Raw genomic sequence first — 27220 nt, 5'->3', positions numbered from 1 at the left:
CACAAATCCTGTGGTCTTGGGAGACACAACTCAGCCTCAGAGGAAATGTGATGGGGACTGCAGGTGAGAAAGAGTCAATTCTGAGAAATCTGGGTCTGGTTCCAGTTCCGTTGTGAACACATCACTTGACCTTGGGTAAGTCACTGCCCCCTCTGGTTTTTTTTCCTTCTAGGGTTCCCCCCAGTACTGGCTGTCACCTGGCCCTTTGCTACCAAGAGGTGCCCGGGGAGCTGGAAGATGGGGAGGGGTAACCCAGGTTCTGACAGGGGGAGCCTGGGGCCTTCTCAGACACCCATGTCTACGTCTGCACAAAGACAAACGCAGAGGGAGGAGAACTGAGGCCCTACTGGGGAAGCCTTGGGGGAAGGGTTCTCCTTGAGCAGAAAGGATCAAACCCCCAGATTGCCCACCCCCAGGTAGCTCCCAGAGGTTAGTCTCCAAGTGTGACTCTCAGAGTCGAGAGCTAGATTCTCCTCCAATTTGGCTAAACTCTGCCCTTCTCCAGAACATCCTGGCTGGGCTGACACAGTACTCCACAGCGTGGGATAGCTTCCCATTAAGTTCTGGAACCATCTCTGTCTTTTTTTTTTTAGAATGTTTTTTTTGCTTATCCCTTTTAAATTTTATTTATTTATTTATTTTTGGCTGTGTTGGGCTTCGTTTCTGTGCGAGGGCTTTCTCCAGTTGTGGCAAGTGGGGGCCACTCTTCATCGCAGTGCGCGGGCCTCTCACTATTGCAGCCTCTCTTGTTGCGGAGCACAGGCTCCAGACGCGCAGGCTCAGTAATTGTGGCTCATGGGCCCAGCTGCTCCGCGGCATGTGGGATCTTCCGGGACCAGGGCTCAAACCCGTGTCCCCTGCATTGGCAGGCGGATTCTTAACCACTGCGCCACCAGGGAAGCCCCACCATCTCTGTCTTGAAATGAGATGTATGGCTTACCTGCAGTGGGGGGTTTGGGTGTGATTCTAGACAGAGCACAGCAGATTCACCTTAAACAGCCCAAAAGCCAGAAGGGAGACCCCAGCCATAGAAGTAGAAGTAGAAGACAGTTCGCTGGGAGACATTCAGTCACAGGACTGGAAGGGCTCTGGGACCCCAGCACCGCTCAGAAGGCAGGGACAGCGTCCTCAAGACCCTCCGGCTCCACGAAGCTCCCTCGCTGGGCATGTTGGAACCACTGGCTAAGGAGCCGAGGAGAGCTGAGGCAGCCTCAGTTAGAAGGATTTAGCACTTGACTGTTTTATTTCTCAACAGAGGGGAGGTGGGGCTCCAGCTCAGCACCACGTGGGCAGCTCCCCTCCCCCTGCTCCCACCACCACCTTCTCTGCCGCCTCCACTGAGAGCCCGCGAGGCAGCGGAATTGCTGGCCTCTGGGATGTCACCCTAAGCGCCACCTGGGTTGGAGGAAGAAACCCTATACTGGTCAAAGCAGAGTCAGAACCAACAGGCTGGGCACTGCTGGTGGCTGGGTGTCACCCGAGCTTCCTGTGTCCCGCCACGCCTCAGTGGGTCTTCCCCCGGCCCTCGGAGATGACATCTTCGGGCTGGGCGCGCATGTACCACTCCACCCAGGAGCCGTCATAGAGGGGCACATCGGGCTTGCCGCAGAGGTAGGCCCCCAGTGCCACATGACAGGCTGTGACGCCGGAGCCGCACGTGGCCACCAGGGGCTGGGACAGGTCCACCTTCTTGTCCTGGAAGAGGAGGCGGATCTCCTCGGGGCTCTTCTCCAAGCCCTCCTTGGTCAGGAATTCCGTGAAGGGGATGTTGATAGTGCCGGGGATGTGGCCGGGTTCGATGCCTGCAGCGGGAGAGCAAGATGCAGGGAACAAATACAAGGGCAGTATGAATGGCCCCTGCAGTACTGAGAACCTTCCACGCAGCCACGGTGCTAAACCCTCTATAAGCATCGTCTCATGCAGTCCTCACCGCCAGGAAACCTGTTTAGAGGAATCCCCGTTTTACAGGCGGAGATGCTGAAGTTCGCAACTGTCCAAAGTCACGCATCTAGCAAACTGCTGCCTGGAGTTTGAACCCAGGCCTCAGCTCTCAACCCAGGGTGGCTACTGTCAGAGGAGGGCTGTCCCCATACCTCGAATCCCCCCAAGCAAAGCACGCTTCCCCTCCCTGCCGGACCGATGTGGCACATTAGAGGAGCGCTTGGCCAGGTCTGAGGCTTTGGAGTGGGGACGATGGGGACGGTGATATTCTCCACTGATTTAGACGGAGCCTGTACCCAAATCAGTTCAGCCACCTTGACAACAGGCCTGCTGGGTGTTTACTGTTACCTCCCATTTTACGAATGAGCAAGCACGCTTGAGGTAAGCATTAAGCACCCCTGTAAAGAGCCACAGCCAGGGAAGCACATGTTAATTTTATCACTTCCCGTTTCTTGAGTGCATCCTGTGTGTGCAAACACGGAGCTAAGTGCTTTACACACTTGCTCTCATCTGACCCTCACCGCATCCTTTAAGCTCTGTGTTCTGCCCTGACATTGACATGCAGAAGCTGCAGTTCAGAGATTAGGTGACCTGCCAGATGTCACACAGCCGGTGCAACCTGGGGCAGGGCTCTGAAGCCAGGTGTGGCTCTGGCTCGCTGCCCTATGTTGCTCCACCACCCAGGGGGCTGAGCTGAAGTACCCCACAGGTTCAAGGCGGCATCCCTATTAGGCTGAACCATCTTAAACTGCCACCGATGTAGGTTCAAAACTGGTTGGCTAGCATAGCACAGGGAGATCAGCTCGGTGCTTTGTGACCACCTAGAGGGGTGGGATAGGGAGGGTGGGAGCGAGGGAGACGCCAGAGGGAAGAGATATGGGGATATATGTATATGTATAGCTGATTCACTTTGTTATAAAGCAGAAACTAACACGCCATTGTAAAGCAATTATACTCCAATAAAGATGTTAAAAAAAAAAAAAAGGTTGGCTATCAGCATTTTCCTGCCGTTTGACCTTATGTCAACAGCTCTGCAGGGTTCCGTGTAGCAGGGACCTTGTGAAATCACCAAACATCTCTGGGGTATTGACTCCGTCCAGCTACCGGGTTAGTCTTCAGGATGTGCTGGGAGCGGGGATGGTCCTTGCCCTCAGGTCACCCCAAACGGTGCCAGGACAGGGTGAACCCAAGCTACTCTAGAAACAAAACAGAAGCTCCATGCAACCCTGACGCAGGGGAACGGGGGATGCCCTTCAGGGAGCGCTTCCCAGAGGAAACGGCAAGATCCTTGCGCCCTCCTCGAAGCAGACACGAGACAAATGGCTGGGGGATTACTGGCTGTTCACTGCAGTTAAAGGTACTGGAGTTCAATGCCTGGCTGCTTCCTGAGATCTGGGGCAAGGTAGCCATTCTAAGGTTCCATTTCCCCTTCGGTATGATAACAGTACCCATCTTGTGGTACCCATCATTAAAAAGCTCACACCAAAGTGGCCACTGACCCACCCGCGTTGTGGGGACCCCTCCCCACCTCTGCTCCTTGCCCGGGGAACCCAGCCCAGGGGCAGAAGGCCCTGCCCCAACCCAGGCGGTCAGCCACACTCTATTCAGTTTCCGCTCCAACCTGGGGCAGCTACCTCCCTCTCTACTTAGCGCCCCCCTATCCTGCCCTCTGCAAGACTTTGGTCCCTCTGAGGGCCTTTCACTCTCCACCCCAGACTCCTCTTCCCCGGCTTCATCCACCTCAGAGATGGTCCTAGACCTGATCAAGCCCCCTCTCTTTGGGGCTCTTCCCCAGCTGGGCCTGCCCACCCCTCCTATTTGGCAGTGACCCCTACATCCATAGTACTGGGGTGGGGCTATTTGGGTTCTCACACTTATACTGGGCCCCCTGGGTTCCCAACTAGTTTGGGGTGGAGGTGGGACAAGTATTATTGCCCCCACTTTAGAATAAAGCCAGTGAGGCGACTAGAAACCAATTCTCGGCCCCTACCCCACGCGGTGGCCTTTAAAGGCAAGGGCGAGGCGAGGGCAGTGCTCAGGGTGCGCCTGACCCCGCACCCCAGGGACCTCCCGGGCTCCTCGCACATAGGTTACCTTCTCGGGGCTCGGGCTCGGTGCCCCGGAAGCGGCCAGCGGCGCGGGCATCCACCACCTGGAAGCGCCGGGATTCGAGGTTCTCCTTGATGTCCTCGTACGCCTTGACGTAGGCGGGGTCCAGCACCGCGTGGAACTCTGCGGGCTCCGGGCGGCTCTTGCCCGCGCTCAGCGGGAGGCCCTGGCGCAACCAGTTGCGGAGGCCGCCGTCGAGAAGCGACACGGTGCGGTGGCCGAAGGCGCGGAACATCCACCAGACGCGCGGCGCCGCGTAGAGGCCCTGATCGCTGGCGTCGTAGACCACGACGTGGGTAGAGGCGCTCACGCCCAGGCGGCCCGCGTAGTCGGCGAAGTGCGCAGCCCTGGGCAGCATGTGGTCGTAGGGCGACGTGCGGTCGCTGCACTGGTCGATGTCAAAGAAGGCGGCGCCCGGGATGTGGCGCTCCTCGAACTCGCGGTGCGCGTCGCGGCCCAGCTTGGGCAGGTACCAGGAGGCGTCGAGCAGCCGCAGGGGCTGCCCGGCCCGCGGGGCCCGGAGCGCTTCGGCCACCCACTGCGCCGACACGAGCGCGCGGAAGAGCTGCTGCGAGGCCATGGCGGCGGCGGCGACACTGGGGCTGCAGGCCTGGGCGACAAGGAGGATGTCAGGAGGGAATCGAGGAAGAGGCCGGCTGGGCCGGGGGTGGGAAACGCCTGTGCCGCTGGGACTGGGGCGGGGCTGGGGCCAGGGCCGGAAGGGGCGGTGGAGCCCAGGGAGGTCAGAGTCCAGGGAACCCGGAAAACCAGCGGTGGTGAACCCAGAAGCAGACGTCGGTCACCGGGACCTCCCCTCCGTTTTCCTGCTAAGCCTTGGATATATACACAGAGCAGTGACCGAATGACCGTGACCCCTTGGAGGGGGCCAGGCGGGGGCCCTCACAGGTACTTGCTGCGGGGTGGATAGGGAGAGGGCCCAAGCAGGGGAAGGCCCCGCTGGCACTTTAAGGCAAGTAGGGGCAAAGTCCCTCCCTAAGATGTAGCTCAGCTTTGCTTGCAATCAACCAAGGTCCCTGGTGGAATTCACTCATTCATCAATCATTTATATAAGCAGCCTCAGAGGAATAGCAGCTGGAATTTACTGAGTCCTCCCTATGTGCCCTTTAATTCTCACACCTTACACCACTGCAGGACACAGGGTAGGCTCTCAATTATTTGCTGCATGAGTGGCCTCGAGAAGGTTGCTTTTCTCCTCACTGTTTCACAGAGGGGACACTGAAGTTCACAGAAGTGCACTAACTTGACCAAGGTCAACAGCTAAGAAGTAGTGGTGGTGCCAGGCTTCACACCAGGCAGTCCAGCAAGGTCAGGTTTTGCCCCTGGAGTTTCCTCTCTGGAAAGAGTGACTTAGGGCCTCACTCCCCCCCCCCCCTCCTCTCCCTTGCGGGCCAGTAGCTCAGAGTACAGCAGTTCACCAGCACACCGTGACAAGTCAACTCACGGCCTTCCAGGGCAGAGATGCTCCAGAGATGCTCCAAATGTGCGGAGCGCCTAGGCAAGCCCCTCCCCCGACCCCCCCACCCCGCCCACCGTCCGCCCTGTCCATTAGGTGCCTTTGGGCAGGGTAGAGAAAGGTGCCCCTTCAGCCAGGCAGAGGCAGAGCCTCACCAGGGCATGGGGCTAGGTGAGTGGAGTGTAAGCTGCAGGTCAGCTCCACTCACCCCCCAGCTGTGCACCCCCCGTGCAGGGCGCAACCTTGCATTCATACCACGCAGCCCTGCCGCCAAGGGGAAGGGGGTGGGCAGAGAACGGAGCGTGTTGTGGAGTGCCCCTGCGGGCCATATACTAACGAGCACCACAGCCTTCAGTAGTGACTATGTGGGGCTGCCTGTTTCTGAATAAGACCACTGGTGGCTAGAGATATAAATGCCTTGCCCTCGGTCACAGAGCTGGTCAGGGGCAGCCTCAGGATTTGCAGCCAGGTTGCAACTTCTCAGGCTAGACCTCTTCCCCAGCCCCGGGTCAAGGACGACCAGGGCCTAAGGAGTCCACGGAGGGATTACCTGGTGCCCAGCGCCCTCCTGCAGTCTCGCTGCAGCCTGGCTTTTAGGAACCATGTTTTCCACGTGGCCAGGCCCTATGCTGGACACTGAGAAACTCTTGCCTTTGTCTGGCCCTGGGAGTTAAGGCAGCCACAGGCCTGCTCAAGAGACAACGTAATTGCAGAATTTCTGGAGTTCAGTGGGAGCACAGGGGGGCCGCTAGCTCAGCCTGGGGTGGGAAGGCTGGGGAAGGTGGGAGGAGGGGAAGTCCAAACTGATTTGATGCGCTCAAACTGGAAAGCACAGTTTGACCTTCAGGGTGAGGCTGCCAAAGAGGCTTTGGCTAAGGGGCGGTCCCAGTGCCTGTGGATTCCGCCGCAGCTAGACAATTTTGGGGGATACAGCGGGCCCCTACTTGAAGACTCCATTGTGAACCACAGCGGCCCCTGCCTCCTCCCCATTCTTGAGGCTCCTTGGTGTTTTCCCCAAGGATCCATATAGAGTGGAAAGAACCCTGATTTTGGAGCCAGAGCCCCTCCAAATCAGTGCAAATCCCACTCCCCAGCTTAACTAGGAGTGTGAAAGCGGGCATGTGAGGGTCCCTGCGCCATTTCCATTTCTTATAGTGGAGCTTCCAACCTTCACCTCTTACAGTGAAGGTTAAATAATGAACGTTGAGGCACCACCATAATGCCCTGCAAATGGCTGGTTTTAATCATCATTAAAAACAGCTTCATAAAAATCCCATTATTTCTTCAAAGTTACTTCATAGGTGGCCTTTGAACCATCAGCAGCAAGTCTAGAATCTTAGAGTTTCAGGATTGAGTGGGACTTCAGAGGTCTGAGGTCATCCTGCCACACACACACACACACACACACACACACACACACACACACAGCCCCCTATGCTGGATTGGCAGTTCTCAGAAAGGACCGTGGGAGGTAGAGGAGGTTCCCGAAGAGCAGGCTGTGTGTGTCACTGAAGGGTGTGGACCAGGTCCCCATGCGCTTGGCAGGCCTGGATGGCTGTAGATGGGACTGCTCCGGGAGTCGAGGACCCCAAGACAAGCAGGACAGCCCCAGGCCCATCTCCAGAGTGTACACAACTGTGCTAGGGGAAGGGTGAGTCCCAGGCTGCCATCTGGGGTGGGCCCTGGAATAAGAGGGCTCCAGTCAGACTGGGCATTCTGCAAGGCCTTCCCCAGTCTCGTCCTTCCTGGCACCCTCTCTCCCTTGACTGCAAAGCACAAAGCTCAGAGGATTCCCTGGGTAAACGCTTAACAAAGTATGAATTTTTGCAACTTTCGGTGAGAATATAATTGTTTTCAGAATAAAAAGAATTTTTTACAGGGGGATGAGAAGAGCGTTCCGGGCGTGCATAACAGCACATGTAAAAGCTGAGTAGGGGCAGTGGTGTCCCCGCCAGCTCGCAAGAACCAGTTGTTAGATTTTCAGGAATTAGGCCAACTGGTTGTTAAACGCAGCCACTGTTAAAAATTAAATTATATACATTTACAATGAAATAGGTTAAATTAAGGACACAGGCAGTTTTTTAAAAGTCTGTGGCTTCTGGGATGAGCAAGGTAAACAAAAGCAGCCCCTGCCAGGTGGGTTTCCGATCCGGGATTAACAAACAGCCTGGCCTCAATGCCACCGCAGGCCGCTAGGCAACTCGCTGGGCCTCTCTCTCCGGTCTTTAAATAAGTTTCTGGCCTACTCCGCAGGGTTGTCGTGGGAAGTAAGTGACCCCCATGGGAGTACCCAGTAAAGTGCCTCGCCAAGCAGGCCTTGACAAATGTTAGTTTCGTTTCACTCTAGCAAGTTCTTTGCCAGTTTGTCCTCCTGGAGCCTCTGGGTCAGCTGGCCTCCCTGGCTTCTCCGTCAGGCTTTATTAGTCCTCCTCCCTCCTACCCTCTCTGCTGGCACCAGATGATCCCGCCCCCCCCCCCAGGTCCCCCTCCCCCTGCCACTCACCCCGACCCCACCCTGGGGGCCGCCCCCAGCTGCCGCGGACAGCCATCCTTAGGGTGAAGCCAGGGGTGTGCCTTCCCTCCGAGACTGCGGCCCCCTGCGCCGCTCAGGCCCCGCGGGGGAGCCCGGCGCCGCGCACCCCGATGATCGACCTCCCCCTAAAGAAAGGCAAGCGCAGCGCCGCAGCAGTTACCCCAGTCTCGGGCTCCCGGCTTCCGGGTTCGGCCATGGCCCCGCGCAGAGCGCCCCCTCCCCGCGCTCTCAGCTGTCCCCCGCTCCCGCCACCAACCTGTGGCCGGCCAAAGGGAGGAGACTCCGGCACAGCCCACCGCCGAGGCCACTCGGAACCTCAGCTGCCGGCGCCTTCCACTGGCCAGGCCGTGGCGGGGGGGAGATGCCCGCGCCGACCAACCCCGCTCCGCGCCGTCCCCGCACCGCCCGGCGCCCCCGGCGCGTCCTCGGGGGTCCGAGAGGCGCCACGAGCCCGGGGGGTGGCCGGGGGTGGGCGCGGCGCGGCGTCGGGGGCGCGGGGCAAGGCGGGCGGCGCGCGATCCACCCCCGGGCGGCGGCGCGATGGTGTGGGCCGGCCGGGGAGTTGTGGGCTCAGGGTTTGAACCTGCCAACTTCTCCAGCCGGCAGGGGCGAGCGCCGGGGCGGCGGCGAGGGCGAGTGAGTGCGGCGGCGTGGGGCGGAGGCAGGCGCCCGGGCCGCTCGGGATTGGGCCGCCGACCGGACCACCTGCCACCCAGGGGAGGGTCCCGGTGGCGAGAGCGGGGCGGGGTGGGCGGGGTGCCCCGGGAACCCTGGACCCAACTGGGGCAGAGGGCACTGGACCGGGCCGGACTCAGGCATTCAGGAAGCGGGCGAGCCCAGGTTGCTGAGAGGCCGCAGGAAGGTTTGCTAGACGAGAGGCGGGGGCGAGGGCGTGTGCGAACCCTTCCCCATGCGCCCACTCCCCTACCCTCCCAGGAAAGGGGGCTCTTAAGCCCAAGATGCCTTCTTCCCCCATCTTGGACATCTTTTCGCCGCACTTTCTGGCAGGATCCTGAGGGCGAGTATTGTAGCTTCTGGGGCCAGACACCCTCCCCGCCAGCTCCCCCATCTGGAGCCCGCTTGCCCCACCCCCTTCTGCGCGGGAGGGGGGCGCAGGGAGCGGCGGAAGCAGGCTTTCCTTAGGGAATCTGCAAACCTAACCCCACTGCCTGATTGCTGTAAACACGACACCCGTGGGGGAGTGCAGTGGGCAAAAAGCTCCTCCTCCCAGGCCCCACCCCACTGCACCCACAGTCCTCATGCCGGTCTCTTTCCTGGTTCCACCCGCGCCAGGTGATACGGAGAGCTGAAACCATGGTTCAGCAGGTGCTGTACCGGGCGCTGGTCTCCACCAAGTGGCTGGCGGAGTCCGTCCGGGCTGGCAAGCTGGGCCCTGGCCTTCGAGTGCTGGACGCCTCCTGGTACTCGCCGGGCACCCGCGAGGCCCGCAAGGAATACCTAGAGCGCCATGTGCCCGGCGCCTCCTTCTTTGACATAGAGGAGTGCCGGGACAGAGCGTCGCCCTACGAGATGATGCTGCCCAGCAAGGCGGGCTTCGCCGACTACGTGGGCAGCCTGGGCATCAGCAACGACACGCATGTGGTGGTGTACGATGGTGACAACTTGGGCAGCTTCTATGCGCCGCGGGTCTGGTGGATGTTCCGTGTGTTTGGCCACCGCACCGTATCCGTGCTCAATGGTGGCTTCCGGAACTGGCTGAAGGAGGGCCACCCGGTGACATCTGAGCCCTCACGCCCAGAGCCAGCTGTCTTCAAAGCCACACTGGACCGCTCCCTGCTCAAGACCTACGAGCAGGTGCTGGAGAACCTCGAATCAAAGAGGTTCCAGCTGGTGGATTCACGGGCCCAAGGGCGGTACCTGGGCACGCAGCCGGAGCCAGATGCAGTAGGTAGGTGTCCCCGTGGTGGGGATGGTCCCTGGGGAGCAATGCCCAATGGAGAGATGGGGAGTAGGATGTCTGAGACCCTCTCCGGGTTTTGCCCTCAGTACCCCCATGCGGGCCTCAGTCTTTCCATCTGTAAAATGAAAGGGTAGAGCCCAACCTAAAGGCTTTTCAAGCTCTGATGCATGAGGACGTACACATGTGTTCCCGTAGCCACATGCTAAGGCGCGACCTAGCATCTGTATGGAGTGGCATCAGCAGAGGTGACTGATGACATATCCACCCACATCCATGCCCAGGCACTAGCTCCACCACATGCCCAAAAGTGTCCGTGAGCCACACATGCGTCGCTGAACAGAAGCTTCCTCAGGACCTCTCTAGTTCTTCAGAAATTCTTAGAGACGTGAACAATGCTCTTCCCCAGCACCCCATCCCTCCCTCCAGCTCTCCTGGACCCCCTGACCTTCCTTAAGTTACTTGCTCAGTTAAGTGGCAGAGTTAGGATTTGAACCCAGTGCTGCCTAGTTTCAAACCAGTGCTCTAAACCAGGATGCACCATCATTCTGCCCACTCCCCACCTCCCAGGGCCAGCAGGGAGCCCCTCCGCTAGGCATCTTTAGGGAGATGGCTCATGAGTTCTCTCCTTTGGACAAAGGGTGTGTGTGGGGGGGGAGGGTTCTACACTGCTGGAGGTGGGGGGAGTCTCAGGAGAGGAAATGCTGCGTTCTAGCTAGAAACTCCTAACAGAGAGGACCACAGAGGTAATGCCATCACCCCTTCTGGGCGCCCTCCAACCCCTGCCTGGACACCTCTGGTGGCCAGGACCTCACTGCTCTCAGGGCCTCTCGGGGCCCAGACTGGCTGAGTCCTCAGGATGGCTGGAGGGGGCTGCGGCTCTGTCCTCAGTCAGGGCGCCTCTGTGGAATCCAGCTGCTGTGCAACGTTTGGACTAACTTGTTGAAAAATCCCTTCCTTTCTGCGCCTCTGAGGAGAGAGCGCTGTGAAAGCTGCTTCCGACACTCTTAGAGCTGGAGGGCCTGAAAGGTCACCTCATCAGTCAGAAGAGAGGCTGTGGTGCACAGAGGAAGGAGTAGGTCAAGGCCACTTGGGTAGTTAGTGGAAAGCGCAGGGCTCTGCCCTCCCCATCGTGGCTTTCTCTGAGCCCCGTGTTCTTCCTGCCCAGCTTGCTCTCTGAAGTTCTGGAGTTGAAGATTCAAGTTTGTTTAGCACCTTCCAGAGACTCCTGGCACGGAGCTCCTGCAGCCTCCTCCAGGCCTTGGTTCAAGGCACCTTCTCTCCTTGGGACTTAAGCTGCCGCTGGAGGGAGGAGACGTGGAATTGTTTCTCTAGCTGCTCCCCAGCTTGCTCTGAAGCAGACAGAATAAGTAAAGGGAGAGTTTAGAGATGCCAGATCCCATCTCCTTACTCCCATTTTAGAGATGAGGAAACTGAGGCTCAGAGAGGGGAAAAGCCTGCAGCTGCAGGTAAAACCTCCTGGAAGCCCCGAATTCTAAAGTCCCTCCCCCTCTCTGTGGCCCGCTTCCCCCCTCCTCCAGTTCCCATCTGGAGACCAGGGAGCATGGACCCCAGTTTGAGCCCTGCTCCTCCTTTGTGCTGGGACCTCAATCAGTTAATTGCTTGGCCTCTTTGGGTTCCCTTATAAAATGAAAAGAGTAATGCCAGCCCTACCCACCTGGCTGTGTATTTATTAAATGCAGCAGTGGCTGGAAAGGTATTTTGAGAAGGGTGAGGAACTGTGCAAAGGCCGGGCCACCTGGAAAGCCTCCCGTACAAGACATTTGGGGAATATTAGGGCACGTGAGGCTCTGCTGAGTTCACAGTCCCCCGCTTGTGGTGGGATCACAGAGGCCCCCCGTGGGCTCAACTGTCCAGATGTAACACCCAGGGGAGTGTGGAGGTCCCTGGAAGGAATGACCCCCAAGAGGAGCTGGAAACAGGGCCTTAGAAACCCGACAGCCACTTCCTGCCCCTTTCAGGCGAGTAACTTCTCCTCTGGCCTCAGTTTTGTGCCCCCAGTGCCTTCAGTCCTGTTTGTAAGGGGCAAAAGGTGAGAGTCAGACAGACCTGAGTTTACATCCTGGTGTGGCCTCGGGCAGTTCCCTTCACCTCTGAACCCTCCTCCTAATGAAAGGAACACCGCTTACCTTGTAGAAAGAAGCCTTGGGGAAAGGGAGAGAACAGAGGTGGGAGTTGATCCAGCTCAGTGTCTTTATAAACCTTATTCTCTTTTCCTCCCCACCGCCCACCCCAGGTGGGGGGGTCCATGAGGGTGAAGAGGGAGGATATTGACCCCCTAATGCATACTATTATTTGCAGGACACTTTATGTACATTCTCCCCCGGGTACCTACAGCAGCCCGACAGGGGAGGCAGGCGCGGGTTCAAAGTGGTCCCACTTTGCAGGTGGGGAAAGGGAGCAGAAACTTCTCTATCCAGACACAGAGGCCAAGACTTGACCCCAGTCGCAGGATCAAAGTGGCGTTATTTCCCAAGGCCACTGCTGTGTAAGCAAACACGGGGATGGTGTTGGGGGGGGGGTTGGGGAAAGGTCATAGCTTCGAGGTGTTGCTTCACATTGCATCATGGGGTTGTATGGCTCCTGCCTGTGTCTCCTCCCAGGGGTGGGGACTGGGGTGGGGGTCGGGGGGAGCGCTGAGCAGCCTCCCAGCCGCCAGGGTTGGGGGCCGCCCACTGGGGCTGCCTGCACTGGGTTCCTTAGTGTCTTTAGGACGAAAGCAAGAAAGAGCTACACAGGTTTTCCTGGCCTTGAAAACCCATACCTGTCAGTGACCTGAGGGATGCCAGCTCACCAACTCGACTAGCATCTCCTTGGCCAAAGCTGGAGCATCACGTCAAGTCCCAGACCTCTGAGCAGGCGTCAGGAGAGGTCATCGCAGCCATTCCCCTGCTTCAGCCACTCTTGCCAGGAAGGCTCAGGGTAGTCAAAGTACACAGGCTTTGGGGTTGGGCACACCTGACTGCACATCACACCTGTGCTGTGTGTCATGGGGCAAGTTACCTCACCTCTCTGGGCCTGGGCCCCCCCATTCGTGCCAGGAGGCTCATCTCTCTCCCCAGCTCTGTGAGGATTGAGGAAGATAAAGTTCTTGAGATAGCCCATAGGAAGTTTTGAGCTTGGTGGCACACCTGCTGGGGCCAGGGAGAGCCACAAGCCTGCAACCGAAGCTGAACTTGGAGGAGCAGGAGGAGCCCTGGCTGCCAAGCGCCTTTCCCCTCGTCGGCTGTTGCCTGTTCTCCGAGGTTCTCTGGCCAAGTTCATCTCAGCCCTCCCCCCATGAAGGCGGCCAGTTCCTGCTCATTTAAATTCCTCAGACAGGCCCTGAGCCTTCGCTGGCAGAAAGGGAAGGCTCCCACCTCCCCGATGCTGGCCCAGTGTGGGGGGCTGGAGTCGGCAGAATGCCCTGCCCCCAACTTCTTTACTCAGAGAGGTGCCTTTTATTAATTCGAAGAAAACAATAAAGCTGTTTCATCAGGGATGGGTGGAAAGAAACAAAACAGCGTTCAGGACTCAACAAACACTTGTGCTCTTCAATGCACTTAAATCCAGCCCACAGCCTGGGTACTGAAACTTTGTTTTTTTTTTTTTTTGCGGGATTTCAGTTCCCCGACCAAGGATTGACCTGGGCCCCAGCAGTGAAAGCATGGAATCCTAATCACTAGGCCACCAGGGAACTCCTTGAAACATTTTAAAGTTGGGTTTCTTGGAAAAGAACACCTTTGAAGCCAACAGACCAATTGCCCTTCATCGGTAGGGTCAGTACACATCTGATCTTAGATCAAAGTTTCCAGACAAAAAGTGAAATCACAACAGGAAGAAATCACTATAATTTTATAAGTCAGGGGACTTCCCTGGTGGCGCAGTGGTTAAGAATCTGCCTGCCAATGCAGGGGACATGGGTTCGATCCCTGGTCTGGGAAGATCCCACATGCTGCGGAGCAACTAAGCCCGTGCGCCACAACTACTGAACCTGCGCTCTAGAGCCCGTGAGCCACAACTACTGAGCCTGCGTGCCACAACTGCTGAAGCCCGCGCGCCTAGAGCCCGTGCTCTGCAACAAAGGGAAGCCACTGCAATGAGAAGCCCGCGCACCGCAACGAAGAGTAGCCCCGCTTGCAGCAACTAGAGAAAGCCCGTGCGCAGCAACGAAGACCCAATGCAGGCAAAAAAAGGGAAAAACTTAAAAATAAAAAAAAAAGGAAATCCTTTTAAAAAAAATTTTATAAGTCAGGACATCTAGTCAATCAAAGGAACTCTTGATTCGTGCCAGCAAGTTTTGAATCCTCTTTGGCCTCGGGGTGAGGAGAATGGGACTTTGCTGGCATGATTGCTCACCTCCTGGGTGTCCACGGTCATTAGGGGTTTTTATGTGCAGAAGTTGACTTCCCAACAAGCCTGTGAGGAAGGTGGGGTTATCTCCCCATTTCAAAGGTGGGGAACTGAGGCTCAGACGTGCAGGGCATGCCTGACCGCACGCTGGTGCCCTGATTACCCCCGGTCAGGTCCTTTCCCTCCCACTGCTGCCCAGTCTGGTCCTGCCCTGCCCCACAGTCTGGGTTAAGTGGGGAATTTTGGAGGAAGGGGAGCCCAAAGAGACACCCCAACCTTCCTCGGGCCCCACTCCCAGTGCCCAGTCTGCCAGGGTGTAGGGCGCTTGAGGACAAGGAGTGACCTAGGCCTTGGGTCTGCACGTGGCACCAGCTCTGGCCATGGCCCAGCCCCATTTGCCCCACATGCTGGCTATTCTGAAGCCAGATTTGGCAGGGGGCCTTACTGGGTGCAGAGAAGGTTCTGGAATGGACCCTGGAGCTAGCCTAGACCCCCATTCTGCTTCCGTCAAAGCCTCTCAGGGCTGCTAGGAAGGTCCTGAAGGGACCACACTGCCCCCATTCTCACCTGTCCCCCATCGTAGGTGGGGAAGTGGTAGAGAAGCAGCAGCGTCTGAGGGTGGCTTGGCCAGCTGTAGTACGTCGGTGCTTTACCCTATACAACAGCCCTTACACACACAAACACGCATTCCCACTTAACCCATGGGGACACTGAGGCTCAGAGAGGTTAGTGACTTGCTTGAGGTCACCTTGCCAGTAAGTGGCAGAGCTGGGATTTGAACTTAGTCTAAAACCAAGTCACAGGCTCTTTCCACACTGTGTGCTGGACAGGAAAACCACGGGACTCGGTGTAATCCTGGGTCTGCCTTTACCTCTCTGTGTGGCCTCAGGCTAGCCTTTTCACTTTGCCAAGCCTCAGTGTACTCATCTGTAAAAGGGAGTGACATTATATTTAGTGAATTATGTGGTTATGTGTTTAACCTCTATCTTCCTTGCTAGACTGTAACCTCCCTGAGAGCCTGGGCTGTGTCTCCCCTTCACCACCGTGTTCTCAGCAATAGCCCATAGCATTTGCAGTCATCGTCCCATTTGCTGTTCTCCACAACCCTATGAGATAGGTACGTACCACTGAGCCCATTTTACAGATGAGAAAACTGAGGTTCAGAGAAGTGAAGCAATTTGCCCAAGGTAAAGGTTAGTAGATGGTAGAGCCAAGACTCCTCCCTGTCCTCTCAAGCAGGTAGGACATTCCTACTTCAAGGCAGATTTTGGCGTAGGGGGGTGGTGTCATGAGCACTGGATGTAGGTAGGGCTGGAATAAATTGAGCTCTGAGAAGGGCAAAGCTGTTATTTTTATTTGCAAAGCTCCCTCTCCTTATAGCCACGGTTGATTGTGACCTCCAGGCCCCACTTACCCCCAACCACCGTGTCGCTCCTAACCCTGTCCTTCCATTTGTCCTCTACCCCTGCCCAGGACTGGACTCGGGCCACATCCGAGGCTCAGTCAACATGCCCTTCATGGACTTCCTGATGGAGGATGGCTTTGAGAAGAGCCCGGAGGAGCTCCGTGCCATGTTCGAGGCCAAGAAGGTGGACCTCGCAAAGCCCATCATCGCCACGTGCCGAAAGGGTGTCACTGCCTGCCACATCGCCCTGGCCGCCTACCTCTGCGGCAAGCCCGATGTGGCCATCTATGACGGCTCCTGGTTTGAGTGGTTCCACCGGGCCCCCCCGGAGACCCGGGTGTCCCAGGGGAAGGGCGGGAAGGAGTGAGCAGTGGCCTCTCCTACCCTCGCCCACAGCTCCTGCCAGTGGAGTGACCCCAGTGTGGCCCGCCGCTGGTCCATGCCTCATCGGCTAAGGAGATGAACAAGTTTTTAGAGTTAATGTGTAGAGCGCTCCTTTTCCCAACAACACTGGAATAAACCTGGCCTTTTCCGAGTAGCTGTGTGAGCCCGTTTCTCCCTTGGTTCCATCCTTACCCCATGTTCCCTTCTCCTTCAGATTCCTTAGAATCCACCGAGGAAGGGAACCTCCACACCCACCCACACTCTGGGGACACCGCTTTATTATTTAGTTTTGGCAAAGGAAGCCGCCTGTTGCCACCTGTCAGATGGAGCACGCTGGGACCTTTCCTGGAAGGGGTACCAGGAAGCCAGACAGAGAGTGAAACCTAGACTAGCCGGCGCACCACCCCTTCCTGCTGTGGGCCCAGCCCTCTAGGAGGAGGGGGTGGGAGGGGAGACAGCTGGTCTTCACTTGAAATGAGTGTTCAAAGAGGTGTCCCGCAGGCCCTGGGGCCTTTCAGAAGAGGCGACGCTCAGAAGCAGGTCAACTCAGTGTTCGCTGCAGCTCTATTCACAATAGCCAAGACACGGAGGCAGCCTAAGTGTCCATCCACAGAGGAATGGATAAAGAAGATGTGGTACATATATACAGCGGAATATTACTCAGCCATAAAAAAGCATGAAATAATGCCATTTGCAGCAACATGGATGACCTGGAGTTTATCATACTGAGTGAAGTAAGTCAGACAAAGACAAATATCATATATCACTTATATATGGAATCTAAAATACGATACACATGAACTTATTTACAAAATAGAAACAGACTCACAGTCTTCGAAAAGAAATTTATGGTTACCAAAGGGGGAAGGTGGCGGGGGGATAATTTAGGAGTTTGAGATTAACATATACACGCTACTATGTGTAAAATAGATAATCAACAAGGACCTACTGTATAGCACAGGGAACTCTACTCAACATTCTGTAATAACCTATATGGGAAAAGAATCTGAAAAAGAATGGATATATGTATATGTATAACTGAATCACTTTGCTGTACACCTGAAACTAACACATTGTAAATCAACTCTACCCCAAAATAAAATAAAAATTCAATTTAAAAAAAAGATACAACATTGTAAATCAACTGTATGCCAATAAAATAAAAAAAAAAAAAAAAAGAAGAAGAAGTAGGCCAAAGGAAGGTGGTCTCTACCTTAGGTGCCCTTCCTGGATCAGAATAAGACCCTTTGGGGAATGATGGGGGGAGGCGCTGGAGAAGCAGCTTCAGCCCTGGGAGAAGGTCTTCGAGCTCTGGCAGTGGGAATCAGGAAGCTACAGGAGAAGAAAGTAACCTGGTAGACTGGGACCTATGTGACTGGATTTGGAGTTTCCCGGAAACAGGCTGTCTAAACCCTCCTTTGGGGCTTCGAGATGATTCCAGGCCCCACCTAATGGGGATTCTCTGATCCCAGCTGTCCAGTCTTCCTGGGTTAAGTTTGGACAGGAGGAGTAGGGCCAGGGACCAAGGTTGTCAGTGACGGACCCCAGCCCCTAACCCAGCGTTGGGGCCATCAGGTGCTCTGTTACTGCTGAGGGTGTTGGGTTAGTGGCAGGGGGCTGAGGGCCCATGGCGTCTGCAGTGGAAGAGGGCTAGGGCAGTCTGGACAGCTGGCCCCTCTTGCCTCCATGCCATCCTTCTCCTACCAGCGTTAGGTCCCTTATTGGAGCTTTTAGGGGCCAAAGAGCCAATCTCAGGGGATGAAGACTCTCCCTCCTCCCCCTCCTCCTTCTCCAGTCCCAGAGCTGATTCCATCAACATGTTTACTGAGCACCTACTGTGAGGTGGGCACTGGTCCAGGTGCTGGTGACATGACAGTGAACACAATCTCCCTCCTCATGTGTGCTTCACATCCTACATGGGGGAAAGAACAAATGTATATATATATATATATATATATATATGGTGTAAGATGGTGACACAAGTGCTGTGGGAAAAAAGAGTAAGGGGAATGGGGAGTGTGGGGTGGGTTAAGATTTGTTTTTTTTAAAGGGTGGTCTGGGAAGGTGAGCAGAGTCCCAAAGGAGGTTGGAAAAGTAAGTCACGTAGATATCTAGGGAAAGAAAGTTGAAGCAAAGGGAATGGCCAGTGCAAAGACCCTGAGGCAGGACTGGGCTTGGTGTGTTTAAGAAACTGAGGAGACCAGCATGGCTGGGGCCAAGGGAGTGACCAGGAGAGGGGGAGGAGATGAGGTCAGAGAAGGGGGTGGACATCTATGGTAGGGCCTTGCAAATCAATGGAAGGACTACAGGTTTTACTCTGGTTGAGATGGGAAGCTACTGGAAGGTTTTGATTAGAGGGGTGACATGATCCAAATAAGTTCTAACAAGATCACTTGGCTGCTGAGGTGGGAAAGAGACTTGGTGGATAGACTCTAGGGTTGTCCCCATAATCTCCGCCTCCTGATGTCCACCCCCTGTGCAATCCCCTCCCTTGAGTGTGGGTGGAAACTGCAACTTGCTTTTAACCAACAAAATATAGCAATGGTGTGGGATGCTGTCTTATCTTGAGCTGCTATAACAGGACTGGCTGGCGTAAACAGCAGAGGTTTATTTCTCACAGTTCTGGAGGCTAGAAGTCCAAAATCAAGGTGCCAGTGGATTTGGTTCCTGGTGAGAACTCTCTTCCTGGTTTCTCATTGATTGTGTCCTCACATATTGGAGAGAGAGAGGGGAAGAGGGGGAGAGCAGTGCTCTGGTCCCCCTTTCTCTTCTTCTAAGGACACCAATTCCATCGTGGGGACCCCTCATGACCTCATCCAAACCTAATTACTTCCCAAAGACCCTACCTCCAAATACCATCACATTGGGAGTTAGGGCTGCAACATATGAATTTAGGGGGGACACAAACATTTAGTCTATAATAGTTGACACTTCTGTGATTACAGTACATGAGATTATAATGCCCATCTTGTGCTGGGCATTTTCCTTTGCTGGCTTGGATGAAGTGAGTGATGTGTTGGAGGCCCACCTAGCAAGGAACCGAGGATGGCCTCTGGCTGAGGCCCTCAGTCCAACAAACCATGAGAAACTGTGTCCTGCCAACAACCTCATGGTCTTGGAAGCAGATCCTTCCCCAGTCGAGCCTCAGATGAGAGCACAGCCCCAGCCAACACCTTGACTGCAGGCTTCTGAGGCTCCAAAGCAGAGAATCCAGTTAAGCCATGCCCAGACCCTGACTCACAGAAACTGTGATAAAGTATGTTAGGCTGCTGAGCCTGTGGTAATGCTGTTATGGAGCAGTAGATAATCAATGCAGGGCACAAGAGCAAAAGAAGGAGACCAGGGAGGAGGCAAATGTGTTAACCCAGGCAAGGGGTGGTGCTGGCTTCTACCAGGGGCCAGGGGGGATGTGGAGGTGGGTAAAGGGGTCTGAGTCTGGTGTATTTTACAGGACTTGCTGATGAATCACTTATGGGGTTGGCTTAGAATTACAGGTGACACCTCACTCTGTGCCAGGCAATGTGCTGGGCATTTCACAGAAATGACTAATCACCCTCTCTACTTAATGCTTGGTAATCCCAAGAACATCCTTCACACTTGATGGCATCTGAGCCCTCTCTGCCTGGCACGGAACCTGGCCTGTGGTGAATACTCAGGGGACGTTTTTAGTGGATGAGAGAGTAAACAACACCTGAAGGCCCCTGATGCCCACTTAGTACTGGCTCTCCCTGGCCTCTGTTCCCCAGGGTGGGCCTATCATTCCTATGAGGTAACAGAGCCCTGTGTACAGTGATTGCCATGGCAACTCCAATGGACGTGGGGGGCTGCCCCCCAGCAACCATCCACTGGTCTCCAGCAGCAGTTGTGCTGCGCAGATCTGCACTCCTGGGCTTCAGCACGCACCAGGGTGGTTCACGGTTTTCTGACATTATGAGAGAGAGTGGAGAGGTGAGGCAGGGACCTTGAGGTGGGCCAGGGGTCTGCCAGGACATGGGGCTTCATCTTCCTTCTCTCTATTCAGAGCTGCTTGTGAGTGGAATGCTCAGACCGTAACAGGATCTACTTTCCCTCCTTCTTTGCCTGACGTCTCTTGGGATTTTCTCTCCAGGTCAGAAACTGACAGTGAGTCTACACTTCTCTTCAAGCCAGTCCAGGCCACTCTGGACCGAGGGTGCTATTAGGGCAGAGGGGCAGCTCCTGTGGACGCATCAGGTGGGTGGCTGGGGATGGGGAATGGGGACAGGAGCAGAAAGAGAACTTGAAGGAGATAGAATTGGGGCTGGGTTTCAGCACCACCTGGGTGAGGTCCTATTTCTTTTCTCAGCCTCATTTTCTCCAGCTGTGAAAGAGGGTGAGTTAATACTTTCTCCAAACACCTCACTGAGTCCTTGTGAAGAGAGACTAATCTACTAGATGTGAGAATACTTAACACATGAGCTGTATTTGTCATCTCCTGCTGTATAACAAATCACCCCAAACTTAGTGACTTAAGACAACATTCATTATCTCATCGTTTCTGTGGGTCAGGAATACAGATCTAGCTTCAATGGGCCATCTGTCTCAGGTCTCTCACAGCCTGTGATCAAAATATTGGCCAGGGCTTCAGTCTCATCTCAAAGCTCAACTAGAGAAGGACCCTTTCCATGGCCAGGATTCAGTTCCTCAGATTGTTGAACTGAGGCCCTCAGTTCCTCTTGAGTTGGTGGCAAGAGGCCCTCAGTTCCTTGCCACGTGGGCCTCTCCAGAAGGCAGCTCACAACAAAGAAACTGCCTCCATCAGTGCAAGAAGAGCCGAGAAGAGCCAGAGAGAGTATGAACAAGACAGAAGTCACAATCTTATAACCTCATCTTGGAAGTGGCATTCCATCATTTTCACCATATTCTACTGGTTAGAAGCAAGTCAGTAAGTTCAGCCCATACTCAAAGTGATGGAATTACACAGGTGTGTAAATACTGAGGAATAGGGGTCATTGGGAGCCATGTTACTGCCCACCTCAGTCCACCCTCTAGCCCCCGATGATAAATATCCTTTCCACATGCAAAATACATTCATCCCCTCCCAAGAGCTCCAAAAATCTCATCCTATTACAGAATCAGCTTCAATTTTAGAATCTGGTCCTATAAATCAGGTCCAGGTGTGGATGAGGCTCCTTGAGTGTCATTATTCTCTATCAGTAGATCTGTGAAACTAAGCTATCTGCCTGAACACACCCAATGTACAATGGTGTGGCAGATATAGGATAAGAGCTATAGATATTCCTGTTCAAAAATGAGGAAAATTCAGACATGAAGTATTCACTGGTTCATAGCAATTTTGAAATCCAGTCAGGCAAATGTTGGACTTTCCTTGATTTGGTTTCAAGGTTTGGAGATAATTGTCTATGGCTCTCTGCTCTGCCATATGTATGGACTCTTGCTTTTACTTGATACAATATCTTTTTTTTTTCTTTCTTTCTTTCTTTTTTTTTTAAGGGAACACATGTTTGCAGCTGAGTAGTTTTCTCAGACTGCTTTCTGCCAGTAGAATTTGGGAGTTCACTGATCTCTTTTCCTTTTGTACTATCTCTGTCCCTTTCACTCCATGCTGGCAGTATTTTCACCAACATACTTTTCTCAAAAGCTGTGAACCTTATAGGGATTCTTTCCATTAGACAAAAGTCACATTCTTTTCCACTGGGGCTTCTGTTGAGGGATAGCATCCTTAAGCTTCTGAGAGGCCCTATTGTTCCATTAAGAGGATTTGTGAGGCATGTCCTTATCTCTTTAAAGGGCCTTTTGTGGGACTGAATAATACTCTGATCTTTCATCTTTCGAAGGATATAACAAACAGTCACAGCTGGCTACATTTTACCAACAGTCCTCTGAAGCTATTTCTTAATTTTAGCGTCTTTTGACATCTGGAGAGGATGAGAATTTCCAAAATGACTAAGTCCTGCCTCATTTTTATTTAACAGTCCTTCCTTCAAATTTCTCTCTCTCTTCTCACATTTCACTACAAGCATCAAGAAGAAACCAGGAGGCACCTTCAATACTTTGCTTGGAAATCTTCTTCACTGGATCACCCAGTTCATTAGTCACTTATTCTGCTTTCCACATAACTGCTGATGACAGGGTCACTATGTTTCTGCCACTACATAACAGGAACCAGTCCTCCTCCAGGATCTAAGAACATCTGCCTCACTTCCTTTTGTGCCTTCACTGGCAGCGTCCTCTAAGACCAGACTTCTACTGGTAGTCTGTTTAAGGCAATTTAGGCTTTTTCTATCATGTTGCTCAAAATCCTTCCAGGCTCCACCGACTGCTTGGTTCCAAAGCCACTCCCACATTTTTAGGTGTTTGTTACAGCAGCATCCCACTCTTGGCACCAAAATACATATTATCTATTGCTGCATTTAAAAAATCACCAGAAAGCTTAGTGGCTTAAAATGGTGTGCTTAAAAGAATATACAAATTTATTATCTCACAGTTTCTATGGATCAGGATCCTGGGTGTGGCTTGACTAGGTCCTCTGGCTCAGGGTCTACCATAGGCTACAATTAATGTGCCAGGTGGGCTGTATTCTCATATCAAGGTTCAACAGGGGAGGAACCATTCAGGTGGTAGGATTCATTCAGTTCTTTTTTTTTTTTTTTAATTTTTATTTATTTATTTATTTATTTATTGGCTGCATTGGGTCTTCGTTGCTGTGTGCAGGCTTTCTCTAGTTGCAGCTAGCAGGGGTTACTCTTCGTTACAGTGCGCGGGCTTCTCATTGCGGTGGCTTTTCTTGTTGCGGAGCACGGTCTCTAGGTGCGTGGGCTTCAGTAGTTGTGGCTCGCGGGCTGTAGAGTGCAGGCTCAGTCATTGTGGCGCACGGGCTTAGTTGCTCCACGGCATGTGGGATCTTCCCGGATCAGGGCTCGAATCCATGTCCCCTGCATTGGCAGGCAGATTCTTAACCACTGCGCCACCAGGGAAGTCCCTCATTCAGTTCTCTGAGGACTATTGGAATAAGGGTCTCTGTTCCTTACTAGCTTTGGCCAAAGGCTACCCTCAGTTCTTGCCACATGAGTCTCTTTGTAGGGCAGCTCAAAACATGGTACTGCATCCATCAGAGCGAACAAGGCAAGGAGAGCCAGAGAAAGAGTGTGAACAAGACAGAAGTCAGTAACCTAATCCTGGATGTGACATCCTCTCACTTCTCTCATATTCTTTTGATCAGAAGCAAGTCACTAGGTCCAGCCCACACTCAAGTGTTAGGCGGGGAACATAGTGTATGAATACCAGGAGGATAAGGATCATGAAAAGTCATATCAGAAGCAGCACAATCACCAAACAAGTCAGAATTAATGGATTGTTTTGCCTGGTGATTTTTCAAAATTCATCTGATTCTTAACCTGCTCTGAGTTTACCAGCAGACCAACTTGCTGGGTGACCTCAGACAAGTCACTCCTTCTCCCTGGGACCTCAGTTTCTTTACCTGTAAAATGAAGGGACTGGGGTTTCCCTGGTGGCGCAGTGGTTAAGAATCCGCCTGCCAATGCAGGGGACACAGGTTCGAGCCCTGGTCCAGGAAGATCACACATGTCGTGGAGCAACTAAGCCCACACGCCACAACTACTGAGCCCCCGCACCACAACTACTGAAGCCCGCGTGCCTAGAGCCCTTGCTCTGCAACAAGAGAAGCCACCACAATGAGAAGCCTACGCACTGCAACGAAGAGTAGCCCCCGCTTGCTGCAACTAGAGAAAGCCCTTGCGCAGCAACAAAGACCCAACACAACCAAAAATAAAATAGATAAATAAATTTTAAAAATAAATAAATAAATAAATAAAACGAAGGGACTGCATTAGCTAATCTCAAAGATCCCTTCCAGCTCTGACTTGCTGCTTCTATGCTTTCCTTATCCAATTATACAATAAATTGTTTTATCCTAGTTGTATTACAAAATTCACAGAAGCCTTTAAAAAACACATGCAATAAAATAAGAGAATATGAATAAGAAAAAGATCATCTAGGAAAAAGGAACCCAAACTTGAAAGCTGCAGAGGCTTTTGAAGATGCCAGAGCTGACACTCTAATTTGCCCCAAAGGCCTGTTCTTTGGAGGAAAGGCTGAGATTATCCCAGAGTCGGTTCCTGCTCTTGGCTCTCCTCCACATTGGCCAAGCTGGTTCCTTTCCTTGAATGACCAGCTGGTAAAAGAATGGGTAAAATCCTATTTGCAGAGAGGCAAACAGTCACCAGGATGGGGGGCTTGGGGCAATGCCCCTCCCAGCAAGGGGTCTGCTGGGGGCTCCTAGGGGAGTGTTGGGTGGTACAGATGGGGAAGAAAATATTATAGAAGAAAAGGATTGCAAAGGAAGAGGAGGAGTCCCAGGCCCCCAGTCTGTTTGAGAAGGGCCTTTGAGGCACAGGTGATGGGGGTGACCAGGGCTTTCCACAGACGGCACAGCCTGCAAGGGTCCAGGAAGCAGGTCCAGTGCCAGGGGTGGTGGGTGGATGGGGCGGGGGTTCCTTGGTGCCTGAGAGCACTGGAAGCAGCACGGAGGGACCTCTGGTCAGGGGCTGGGCAGATGGTCACTGGCCGCCCTGTTCAGCCCTCTCTGTCATTTGAGATGACCGTGTGTATTTCTTTGTCTGCAGGACTAAGTTTGGAATTACCTGTCCCAGAGCAAGAGCGGATGGAGCTGGACCACCGAGCAGGTAGGACAGGTGAACAGGGACATGCTGAATGCACATGCAGGACTTCTGGAGGGACCCCTTGGGGACAGCAGAGACTAGCCCCCTCCCCCTCTCCCTCAGTCTTGCTTTGGCCTCCAGACCCACTATGTGGCCCTAACTTCCTCGGGGCTTCTGTTTGAAGACAGAAGGAAAAGGGAGGGTATGGAGTATTGCTGAGCCTCTCCCATCTGCCAGGCCTGGGGATTATGACCCCACTGCAGTGTCCCCTCTTGTAACCGAACACAAGTTCATGTGCCCGAGGCACAGTGAGGCCAAACAAACCGAAACATCGGAGTTTGGAGCAGAGAAAGCTTTATTGCAGGGCCAAGCAAGGAGAATGGGTGGCTCATGTTCAAAACCCCCAAATTCATTGATGGTTTTTGGGGAGAAGTTTTTATAGGCAAAATTTAGGGTGAGGGCTGCAGGGTGTGTGGCTTCCTTCTGATTGTTTGGTGGTGGGGTAACAGGGCGGTGCTCCAGGAGTCTTGTGCTTGGCCTGAAGTTACCATCCTCCACCTGCGTGGACACCTTAGTTCCTGAAGAAGAACTGGAAGATATTGTTATGTATATCCCTTGAGGAGGAACCAGGACCCTGCTTTAATCACTGCACTATTGCTTTTTTCTTTTTTTTGGCCGCACCACGTGGCTTGTGGGATTTTATTTCCGGGCCAGGGATTGAACCCGTGCAAGGGTGCAGAGTCCTAACCACTGGACCGCTAGGGAATTCCCTGCACTATTGTTTCTTGATTGTTCCTCTTTTGTTTCTGCATTCCTTCCTGTCCCTGAGTAGCAGCTGTTTGAATCTGCCCTTAGGAACTCAGGGAAGGTCAAGGGAGACTGAAGCCTTTAACTTGCAAATAAGAAATGGGGAACCCAGAAAGGCTTTTATGCCCAGGAGGGCCCTACAGGGTCCTGATCGGCTTCACTCTCAAGGCTCAGAGGCAAAGCAGCAATGCTTTGTGCACCAGAAAGGCAGGATATGGGAGAACACAGCAGGGGCCTGGTCTCTAGGAGTGGAAGGTCCATGTAGGTCCTGAGTGAACCAAACGCAGGGAGCCGTATGGCCCAAGGAAGGGAGGAAATCGTGTCCCAGGCCTGGGGAATAGTGCGGGCAAAGGTCTGGAAGTGAGAGTGGGCTGGTGCTTTGGTGAAGCTGAATGAAATTCAATATGGCTTGAAGGCTGGAGAAGGGAGGTGGGTGAGGAGGCTGGGCTGGGGTCCTGGGACCGATTCCAAGGGCAGGGCCTCTGCCCTGAGGACGAGGGGAAGGGTTTCCATGTAGGAATGACTGGGTCAGGTCAGCTCTGAGAAATGTCCGCACCGGTGAGGGGCTGGCGTCTGGGGCTGGCGGGTGGGATGTGGAGAGAGGCGCATCCAGGGACGCTGGGGCAGGGCTCCTGCTGGAAGCTCTCTCCAAAGACCCGAATGACCTGGAGGCCTAGTTAAACACTCAGATCCCAGCCTCTCCCAAGAAGATTCTGATGCAGCAGCTCTAGGAGGGGCCCAGGAATCTGTATTTCTAATGACTGCCTGCAAGGGATTCTGATAAATGACCCAGCTTGGAGAACTCTGATGACTGATCGCTTGATCCTCACAACAGCAAGTAAAGTAGGATGAACTCTGCCCGTTGTACAGGGGAAGGGAGTGGAGGAAGCGTGGAATTGCACTGAGATTCTTGGAATGCCAGCTACAGACATTCATTCATTCATTCAACAGACATGTAAGCCCAAGAGGACGGGGGTTGACCCACTTAGCTCACTGTTGGGGCCCCAGTGCCTAGCACAGCACTGACACACAGTAGGTGCTCGCCTGATGGCTGAATTGGTGAAGGTATTGGCTCTCTGAGCCAGGGGACACGAGACACGGTCCTGGCCATTACAGCGCTCCTAAGCCCAAAGGCCAGGTGGAAGGTGAGCCGACAATTACATACACTGTGTTTAGAGGCGGGCAGGAGCACAGCCTGGGAGAAATGGGAGCACACATCCTGGAGTCCTGAGCCCTGAGACCTATGGGCTCAGGAGCCCAGCCTTGCGCTGGGCTTCACTCTCCCCACAAGTACAGGGAGGGGCCGTGGTTGATCAGGCTGGTGCTGAGTGCTCTTAATGTTCTCTGTCTCCATTCTTTTGAGAAGGGTCGCTGTCCCCATCCTGGAAGCCTTAGTTGTCCCCAGAAGCGCCCCTTTGCTTGGCTGTCTGCTTGTTGGGGCAGAACCCAGGACGGGAGGGAGGGTAGGCAGTCTGGTCTCTGGGGAACAGGTTTTTCCTCTTTTGTGTAGATGACGAAAGGGCAGGAACAGGATACTCTGACTTGAGCTCCGTGGGGTGAGGATGGTGAGGAGGAGAAGGGCAAGGAGGAAGCGGGCAGGCCTGGACCTCAGCTTTCTCTGTCTCTACTGCCCTGG

The 27220-nt window shown here is 54.1% G+C and overlaps 2 protein-coding genes across 6 annotated transcripts; one reads left to right on the top strand and one right to left on the bottom strand.

Moving 5' to 3' along the window:
- Positions 1 to 1215: 1215 nt before the first annotated feature.
- On the bottom strand, positions 1216 to 8451 carry MPST (mercaptopyruvate sulfurtransferase). Of its 2 annotated transcripts, none has more exons than XM_082350374.1 (3): positions 8314 to 8451; positions 4036 to 4660; positions 1216 to 1802 (listed from the first exon to the last, which is right to left on the bottom strand). In XM_082350374.1, exons 2-3 carry the CDS (start codon positions 4628 to 4630, stop codon positions 1504 to 1506), a joined length of 894 nt encoding a protein of 297 aa, XP_082206500.1. In that variant the 5' UTR covers positions 4631 to 4660; positions 8314 to 8451; the 3' UTR covers positions 1216 to 1503. The 2 variants fall into 2 exon arrangements, with proteins under 2 accessions (XP_082206500.1, XP_082206499.1); XM_082350373.1 differs by having other exon boundaries at positions 8218 to 8356.
- TST (thiosulfate sulfurtransferase) lies at positions 4717 to 16271 on the top strand. Of its 4 annotated transcripts, none has more exons than XM_082350366.1 (3): positions 4717 to 4956; positions 9351 to 9966; positions 15802 to 16271. In XM_082350366.1, the coding sequence occupies exons 2-3, from the start codon at positions 9372 to 9374 to the stop codon at positions 16098 to 16100; spliced, it is 894 nt and encodes a 297-aa protein (XP_082206492.1). In that variant the 5' UTR covers positions 4717 to 4956; positions 9351 to 9371; the 3' UTR covers positions 16101 to 16271. The 4 variants fall into 4 exon arrangements, with proteins under 4 accessions (XP_082206492.1, XP_082206491.1, XP_082206489.1 ...); XM_082350365.1 differs by lacking the exon at positions 4717 to 4956 and adding an exon at positions 8063 to 8192; XM_082350363.1 differs by lacking the exon at positions 4717 to 4956 and adding an exon at positions 8597 to 8693.
- The last annotated feature ends 10949 nt before the right edge of the window (positions 16272 to 27220 follow it).

This window comes from Balaenoptera borealis (genome assembly GCF_965194805.1).
Source record: "Balaenoptera borealis genome assembly, chromosome: 13".
Classification (NCBI taxonomy): domain Eukaryota; kingdom Metazoa; phylum Chordata; class Mammalia; order Artiodactyla; family Balaenopteridae; genus Balaenoptera; species Balaenoptera borealis.
The sequence above is the reverse complement of the archived record's forward strand: the minus strand, read 5'-3'. Positions and strand labels throughout refer to the sequence as shown.